The sequence below is a fragment of the Piliocolobus tephrosceles genome, chromosome 11, assembly GCF_002776525.5.
Source record: "Piliocolobus tephrosceles isolate RC106 chromosome 11, ASM277652v3, whole genome shotgun sequence".
In the NCBI taxonomy this organism is placed as follows: domain Eukaryota; kingdom Metazoa; phylum Chordata; class Mammalia; order Primates; family Cercopithecidae; genus Piliocolobus; species Piliocolobus tephrosceles.
In genome coordinates, this window is record NC_045444.1 from 119,246,214 (window position 1) to 119,255,720 (window position 9,507).

General features: G+C 43.5%; 1 protein-coding gene across 4 annotated transcripts in view; it reads left to right on the forward strand.

Moving 5' to 3' along the window:
* GIGYF2 (GRB10 interacting GYF protein 2) overlaps positions 1 to 7,885 on the forward strand; it is a 165,765-nt gene extending 157,880 nt beyond the window's left edge. For all 4 annotated transcript variants that reach the window (XM_023188562.1, XM_023188560.1, XM_023188563.1 and 1 more), the window contains one exon: positions 6,048 to 7,885. In XM_023188562.1, coding sequence (XP_023044330.1) covers positions 6,048 to 6,115 — 68 coding nt within the window. In that variant the 3' untranslated portion in view covers positions 6,116 to 7,885. The remainder of the gene's footprint in view (positions 1 to 6,047) is intronic.
* The last annotated feature ends 1,622 nt before the right edge of the window (positions 7,886 to 9,507 follow it).

The following is a 9,507-nucleotide window of genomic DNA, read 5'->3' on the forward strand; positions in this document are numbered from 1 at the left end:
TCTTTAGTAATTTAGTTGGAAAACGATGCTAATAATGGACAGTACTAAAAGTATGTTAAAAACTTAAATGCTTATTTGTATTGAAAGCAGACCATTAGTCCGATCAGGTGTTGCAAGAAGAGAACCAGTATGTGTTTGTAATCACTCTATATATCATATAATTCTCAGAATTACTTTGCATTATGAGGTGACATCCCAGTTTCACCAGTAATGAGCAGACCAAGGCGCAGAGATTCAAAACATTTCCCAGTGTTACATAGCTTTCTGCTATGGGAGGCTGGGCTTTCAGGGCAGGCCTGTTTTCTTTCCACCCTTCTGTGTTACCCATGGCTATTTTTGTCTGTCTTTATGGACCATGCAGGGCAGGCTTGGGCACAGTGGCTCACTTTGGGAAGCTGAGGTGGGTGGGTCACTCGAGGCCAGGAGTTTGAGACCAGCTGGGATAACATAATGAGACCATATCCCTACAAAAAATTTTAAAAATAGGCATTGTGGTGCACACCTATAGTCCCAGCTACTTGGGAGAATGAGGCAGGGTGATTCCTTGACCAGGAGTTCAAGGCTGCAGTGAACTGTGATCATGCCACTGCACTCTAGCTTCTCGGAAAAGGTGACATCTGAATTTGGGCTTTGAAAGAATGGCAGAAAGGATGGGGATTACTGCTTCAGGAATAACAAACAGTATAGGCTGCCTATGTGTTTTGCAACAGTGAAACTAACTTTTTTCTTCTTCTTCTTTGAGATGGAGTCTCACTGTTGCTCAGGCTGGAGTGTAGTGGTGTGATCTCAGCTCACTGCAACCTCCGCCTCCTGGGTTCAAGTGATTCTCCTGCCTCAGCCTCCTGAGTAGCTGAGACTACAGGCACATGCCGCCACACCCGGCTAATTTTTGTATTTTTAGTAGAGACGGGGTTTTGTTATTTTGGCCAGGCTGGTCTTGAACTGCTGACTTCAGGTGATCTGCCCGCCTTGGCCTCCCAGAGTGCAATAGAATATATTCACAAAGATGGAAGTTCCGGTTGTTGTCCTGTCAGGAGGGCAGAACAGTGAAGAGGCTGCTAGACTAGGTAAAAGATACCAGTGACTTGGAATAGGGTTTTGGTAGTGGGGATGAAAAGGAGTTAGATGGATTTCAGAAATGTAGGGGATAGAATTAACTGGGCAAGAAGAGTGGAAAGGTCTCAGGCTTGGGGAGCAGGATGGATGGATGGTGTTGCCATTTGCTGTGAAATGATAAACAGTGGAACATGGAACAGGCTGAGGGGAATTGAGTGTTGACTGGGTTGAGTTTGAAGTCCCTGTGGGACAATCATGAAGAGCCTGAGATCCCGCACAGTGAGAGGCAGGCAGTAACCTTATGGTGCCCTTGGTAGGATTCTCTCTTTCCCTCAGAGCCTTGCGGCCCTGGTGAAAACAACATGACAGTAAAACCTAACTTTCAGGACTGTCCTTTAGAATTGGTGCCTAAAGCTAGATGTGGTAACGCAACGCCTATAATCCCAGATCTTTGGGAGGCTGAGGCAGGTGGATCACTTGAGGTCAGGAGTTGGAGACCAGCCTGGCCAACATGGGGAAACCCTGTCTCTAGTAAAAATACAAAATTAGCTGGGCATGGTAGTGGGCAGCTATAATCCCAGCTACTCGGGAGGCTGAGGCAGGAGAATCACTTGAGCCTGGGAGGTGGAGGTTGCAGTGAGCTGAGATCATGCCACTACACTCCAGCCTGTGCAACAGAATGTGACTGCATCTAAAAAAAAAAAATAGCAATTTAAAAAAATAATATTTAAAATATTTTAAAATAATAGTAATAAAGAATTGGTGCCTGAAAGCTGGGCTTGGGAGCTTGTAGATATGGTGTGATTCTGTTTTCCTCTGCTTGTCTCAAAAGTTGATGTTAAGGATGGATAGAGCAGCCTGAAATTTTTTCCAATTTGTATGGAAATAGGTGAATAGATTTTAAAACATCCTTAAATTCTAACTAAGAATCTTTCGGACTTGAGGATAAGCTGTTAGGGAAAAGGTTGCTCTGAAAATGAGGTCAGACCGTTTGGACTTAAATATTCCCTTGGATCTCATCTTCTATTTATAGATCTAAGAAAGGAAGGGACTTTAAAAACCTCACTATAAGGGTGTGGGAGATAGGTCATCCTAGGAGTAGAGTTTAAGGAATCCATATACCTTGAAGGGGAAGAAAAACAAATGTTGAACAAAGTATTGAGGATACTCACTGAGGTTATGAAAATTACTGCTCGCCTAAACCTCACTCTGGAAATTCCTCTCATAATTGCTCATTTTTGTCGTGTACTTACTCATTTCATTTTCATGTATTATTTTTTAATTTACATATTTCGTATAATTTGTATACTGAGAAAAAATTAACTATCCATTAGCTACACATTCCCCATGCATAAAATGGGAAAATGGGAAGTCTTCATTGAAAAAGCAGTCACTGATGGAAAGAGAATTTTGCTTCTAAAACAAACCAGCTGAGGGGGGCCACAGCCTCATTTTAATTACCAATATTCTCCAATATCTCCTATCTCCAATAGGCTTCCTCTTTTTTTTCCTTTTTTTGGTGACAGGAGTCTTCCTCTGTCGCCAGGCTGGAGTGCAGTGGCGCAATCTTGGCTCACGGCAAACTCCCCCTCTGGGGTTCAAGTGATTTCCCCTGCCTCAGCCTCCCAAGTAGCTGGGACTACAGGTGCATGCCACCACGCCAACTAGTTTTTGTATTTTGGTAGAGACAGGGTTTCACCATGTTGACTAGGATGGTCTTGATCTCCTGACCTCATGATCTGCCCACCTTGGCCTCCCAAAGTGCTAGGATTACAAGGGTGAGCCACCACGCCTGGCCGGCTTCCTCTTTTTAGAGCTTTTCTGGTGGTCATTGTGAATCAGCAGCCTGCACTCGGATGTGATAAACACACAACACAGTTTCCCCCAGACTTTCCTTATAAGAACAACCTCACAAATCTTAAAGAACTCATGTGAGTGAGACTATGCTCTGAACCTCACAGAATATCATCTTTAGAGCCAGGCATAGTGGATTGAATCCTTGTTTGTGTTGCCTTGGGTTTCATGGTACCCAGAACTTTCCCTTACATCAAATGGCTGAATTTGATAAAGAATGGCATTCAGCCAAAGAATGAATGCATACCTTGCCAGTTTTTGAAATGACAGTTGAATGAGAATATGTCTGTTTGCTAAAAGCCTAGACTGATAATTAACATATTAATCAACTTTTTTTGGCCACAGATTTTTCCCTTCCTGTCTTTGCATGAGTAAAATTAATTTAGCTTTTAAATTACACTTCCACTTCTTTTGCATGTAGTTCATTATTGCCTTTTATCACATTTTATCTGTTCTTAAGATATACATGAAGTCAATGAAAAACCTGCCTCAGAATAGAGTAATATTTTATTTCACAGACTATTTGGCCTTTAGGTTCTTATACTTGCCTAATTAACTGTTACTTTAAAAACATAAATATTAGGGCCAGGCACGGTGGCTCACGCCTGTAATCCCAGCACTTTGCGAGGCCAACTTGGGCAGATTGCTTGAATCCAAGAGTTGGGGACCAGCCTGGGCTCCATGCCAAAACCCTGTCTCTACAAAAATTACAAAAATTACTTGGGTGTGGTGGCACATGCTTGTAGTCCCAGCTACTGGGGAGGCTGAGGTGGGAGGATCGCTTCAGCCCGGGAGGTGGAAGTTGCAGTGAGCCAAGATCGCACCGCTGCATTCCAGCCTGGGTGACAGAGTGAGACCCTGTCTTTAAAAATACATATATATATATGTATATACACACACACACACACATACACTAAGGCTTTCATTATTTTCAAGGGGGAAGAAAAAGACTTGTGGGTTATTGGAACATAGTTGATGGGGTCAAACTCAGGATGGGGTTTAGAATCCTAGCCTCTCCCTGTATTTGGTCTTGTAAGCAGTTTGTACCACAACTTTTTTGGTTGATAAATAGGCATTTTATTTTTTGAATCATGATATTTTTGAGTCAGTTAATTAAGGTATTTTTATGTAAGGCATTTTTGTTTGTTACTGTTACATTTCAAATGTGTATTTATTTGAAAACTTGAACTTTAAAAAACAAGAGGCTGCAGAAAATCCAGCTAATATTAACAGAACTGCTTTTAGAATAAGGACATTGCCTGTTTACTTTTTGGTATTCAAATAGCTAAAACAATTTGGGATTTTATTCAAGGTAGAGGAACTGGAACATTTTTGGGGAGTCACTCAGTTTAAAGAGATATTGTTCATCATAATTTTTATCAACCTCCAATTATGGAATTTCTGGAAAAATTACATACATGTGACCATTGGGCATTCGGCATTAGGTTTTCTTTTTTTCTTTTCTTTTTTTTGAGACAAGGTCTCACTCTGTTGCCCAGGCTGGAATGCAGTGATGTGCTGTCAGCTCACTGCCTCCTGGGTTCAAGCGATTCTCGTGCCTCAGCTTCCCGGCTGGGATTACAGGCATGCAGCATCATGCCCAGCTAATTTTTTGTATTTGGAGTAGCGACAGGTTTTTGCCATGTTGGCCAGTCTGGTCTCGAACTCCTGGCCTCAAGTAATCCACCCACCGTGCCCAGCCAGCGTTAGGTTTTCAATTGTCAGTTGTGTTTGTGAGTACTGTTTATTGCCATCAATGGGTATGCTAGTACTGCTTTTTCTAAACCAAATTCCATTTTGGTTAATCAGATATTGCTAACTGAAATCCTTTCCTTTGCAGATATATTTACAGTAGATCGAGTTAGAGTACTTTAATCTTCTTGCTTTGTCTACTCTGAGAAAGAGAATATGTGAGGAGGACTCTAAGGATCCTATAGTGTGTCTTCCTTGGAGCCTCTCACCCTGAGTATCAAAAGCTCTGGGCCAGAACTTTCATAAAGTTTTTGACTGGTGGGAAGAAGTATTCCCATTAAAGTGGGTTGAGGTTTAAAGGGGCATTAATCCCACTCAGATTTCAAAGTTATATGGTCAAGTAGTTACAAAGAACTTAGTGTGTACAACCCTCCATGGTAACCCCCCTGCCCACTCCCATTTCTTTTAAGGTAGACCTCCTGCATGAACTTCCCCCAGGGCCAGCCCAGCCTGTCCTTGGTACATACTCACATCCTATTGTTTTCTCTGATTCTCTAAAGCAGTGGTTTGCAGGGTTTTTTTTGTTTTGCTTTTTTGTTTTGAGACAGAGTCTCTCTCTGTCGCCCAGGCTGGAGTGCAGTGGCGCGATCCTGGCTCACTGCAAGCTCTGTCACCCAGGTTCAAGCAATTATTCTGCCTCAGCCTCCCGAGTAGCTGGGACTACAGGCACCCACCACCACACCCAGCTAATTTTTTTTGTATTTTTAGTAGAGACGGGGTTTCACCATGTTAGCCAGGATGGTCTTGATCTCCTGACCTTGTGATCCGCCTGCCTCGGCCTCCCCGAGTGCTGGGATTAAGGCATGAGCCACTGCGCCTGGCCTGCAGTTCTTTTTAATTGGTACGATGTTAAATTTTGTTTTATTTTCCTTCTTAATTAAGTTATATCAGAACCCTAAGAAAATAAAGAATTTCTCTTATTGGAAGAATAGAAAGCTACTGCTGTGACCTTTATCTTTATTTTGTCTCCCTGTAATACTTCTTGGTATGCTCAAAAACAAAAGACTGGCCAGGCGTGGTGGCTCACGCCTGTAATCCCAGTACTTTGGGAGTCTGAGGCAGGCGGATCATTTGAGGTCAGGAGTTCAAGACCAGACTGGCCAACATGGTGAAACCCTATCTCTACTGAAAATACAAAAAAATGAGCCGGGCATGGTGGCATGTGCCTGTAATCCAGCTGCTTGGGAGGCTAAGGCATGAGAATCGCTTGAAACCAGGAGGTGGAGGTTACAGTGAGCCGAGATCACGCCACTGCACTCCAGCCTGGACAAACGAATACAGACTTACATTCCAGCTCACTGCCTAGAATTTGAGTAACTTGGTTGCCTGGGTGTGGTCACTCATAGCCAGTTTTGTGTTTTTGGTTTTTTGGGTTTTTTTTGCAGGATTTTCAGTCAATGCATCATCGGAGCGACTCAACATGGGTGAAATCGAGACACTGGATGACTACTGAGCACCTGCCAGTGGACTGGCCATCCCTCTCCTGTCTGCCGACTGTGGAGTCTCCACCTTCGGACACAACACTTACTCACCATTTACTCTTTTTATCACTCTGCAACAAATCACAGAAATGATCATCTCAGGCTTTTTTCTTCTGGCCCTTTGTGTCCAAGATTCTTTAATCCATTTTTGTTGGTGAACATCTCAGACTGTAGATAAGTGGACTGGACCCTGTGTCTTGTGGGTGGCAGTTGGGATTACTCCCCAACAAGGCTGATTTTAGGCAGCATGTGTTCACTGTGCTGTGATTTCATCTACTATCTCCCAGAAAGTGTGTTGGGATCGGCCATCAGCAGCTTGCTTTCTCTTGTCACTTTTTTCCTTCTATTTTGTTTTTTCTTCTTCTTTTTCCCCCTATCAGGGCAAGAGGTCTAACTGGTGCAATCAGGAAGAGAGTTATTGGTTAACAGACATTGGCCAGTAACAAAACACCCCACGGACTGTGACTCGAGTATCCAACAGGCAGTCAGAGCTCTCCCGGTCTGAAAGTTGCATTGCCACTGCTAACTTTGGGATTGCATCAGAGAGGCCCTGAGTGGGGTTGAGATGAGGTTGGATTGGTTTGATGTTACACACTCCTCACCTGTTCTTCCTGAGCGTCCTTTCTCTGAAAGGATTTGTGTTTTTCTTCGTTAGATAGTGACTTCTGAGCAAGCTGATCTCCCCTGGCATACTCCAACCTGATTGGACAAAGGAAACCGTATGGCCTGGGAGAGAGACTATTCTTGATTTTTCTTTCTTACAAAAACTGATTTTTCCCATAAATATTTTTACTTCAGAGGACTAGGACCATTTTGTTTTGGGCCCTTCTGCTGAAAATTTGTCTCGTTTAAGAGGCAGCTAGGATCTTTACCATATGTATGAATTTGTATAATTTCATTTTTGGATAGGGATAAACTTTTGCTTCCGATAAAAGCCTGGAATTTCATCTGGTCCTCAGAGCATTGCGTGTGTGTCTTGCTGTAGCCTGGAAAAGGTTTTGTGTAAAGATTCTGGGATGGCAAGTTGCTTGCCTTTTCTGAAAAGAGAACATACAGAACCTGTCCATCTTTAAGACCTTCATCCATGGAATCTACTATACAGGAGGATGCAGTGGGCTGGAGGGGATGGGCGAAAACGGGAGCGGGAAGCCTGGCCTGGCTTCTGGTCATGGCCTCCTAATACCTTTCACTTCAAGTAGAAATGTACTCAAGCCCTATTTATAAACAAATGCTCTTCCTGCCTCCACCAGACCCCTACAGAACATCACCTGGAATTGCCACTCACACTGGGTTGGAGTCATTGGTCAGCTGTGCCTGTGCGAGAGGTGCTGTGGTCTGGGCAGCCCCTGGAAAAGCACCTTTGCTTCCTGTCATTGTTGCCTGAAGAAGGCTGGAGTTGCTCTGAGGGCAGTTTGGGTTTGGAGTATTATATTTGGCTTCTATTTTTATTATTTTGGATCACCAGTCTCCCTATCCCTTCTTGCCTCCCTCCCTTCTAAACATGTATAATAACTATACAGAGACTGCTACAAAATTGTATATAGTTTTTGGATCAAATAGCATGAGGGGAGAGGAAACCATCAAAAATTGGGGCTCCTACTCTCCTTTGCTTTGTAAATTCAAAAGTAGGGGGTGGGTAAGAGGGATAGTTAAAATGTTTACAAAACTTTAGGCTCCCTCGGAACTTTTGCCAGTGTGGAGGAAAATAAAAAAGAACTTAAATAAAACCTGATTGTATTCTATCTTGAGTGCACCTCTTGTACTCACCTTTATGGAGGCTGAGTTCTGCACTAAACTGTTCCTCTTGGTACCATGGAAAAGCTCCAAGCACCCAAGACATGGAGGCAGCCATGGCTTCTTTCTCTGCCAGACCACATAGCACTGGCTGGTTCTGTATTTGAGAATATAGAGGTCAAGGCAGATGTCGGTAAGTTTGACCAAGTATCTTTTTTCTTTTGACTGTCCCTTTCTGCTACCATGTGGATCAGCTCCTGCCCTCATGCCACAGACACACCCCCTCTGAACACACACCTCCAGAGCTTGCCCACACCTTCCCAACTAGACTATGTGTGTGTATTCAGGAAAAATGAAAATAAATTTTAAAAAATTGGGAGTGGAATGGGCAGATTAGGGGGAACAAAGTCATTTTGGTCACAGAATATCCATTTGCCTAACCAAGGAGACTTGCTTCTATCTGAGGAATTTACCACTTAGTAGAAAGAAACCACTCTTCCTTGGGAATGTTTGTTTCTGTCTCTCTCAATTCTACTCTCTTTCATATTCTCATTTGCTCACCCTTTCACTTAGTGCCACCGTTTTCTCATCCCATTCTATTAACTTATTTCCAAGTTCTCCTAACTCTTCCTGAGTTTTGAAGTATTTGTTTTGTACACGCTTTGCTTCCAGTTTTTTGTTTGGTTGACTTTTTTGGAGATGGGGTCTTGTGTTGTTGCCCATGCTGGTCTCTAACCCCTGGGCTCAAGTGATCCTCCCACCTCAGCCTCCTGAGTATCTAGGACTACAGGTGTGTGCCACCATGCCCAGCTCTAGTTTTGTTGGTTGATTTGTTTAAATTCAGAGATTTAAAAACATCCCAGACAAGACAGTTTGATTATGGAGACTGTCCGCAAGCAGATTGGTGTGCCGGTGGCTGCTGTGCATAACAAATTCCCTCCAGATTGGCTTACAACAGCCCTTCATTCTGTGGGTCAGGAATTTGGATAGGGCTCAGCTGGGTGGTTCTTCTCCTGGGGTCTTCTTTGGTTGCGGTCAGATGTCTTCTGGGGCAGCATTCCTGTGAAGGCTTAATGAATTAGGGCAAGCTTTCCAAGATGGCTCACTCATGTAATGATAGTTGACGTTGGCTGTAGGCTGGGAACTCAGCTGGGTTGATGACTGGAGGAGCTATGTGTGTCCTCACCGGAATAGCAGCTTCAGAGGAGTTGAACTTGTTAAGTGGTAATTGGCTTCCCCCAGAGAACCAGGCAGAAGCTGTGTTACCTTTTTTGAGCGCTTAGCTCAGGAGTCATATAGAGTCACTTCTGTGACACTTTATTCCATCAGAGTAGTCACAAACCCACTCAGATTCAAGAGAAGGGAGTATGGGCCTCTCACTGCAACCCCCCTTGATGAAAGGAGTGGCAAGGTCACATTGGAGAAGAACATGTGGGATGGGAGATAGTATAGCCGTTTTGGGGAAATATCTGCATAAAATGAGTTTATGCATACATGAAGGACTTTATTTTCATTGGCTTTAAGTTGAGGGTTTTTGTTTTTGTTTTGGAGATGGGTTCTTACTATGTTGCCCAGCTGGTCTCAAACCCCTGGGCTCAAGTGGTCCTGCTGCCTCAGCCTCTCAAGTAGC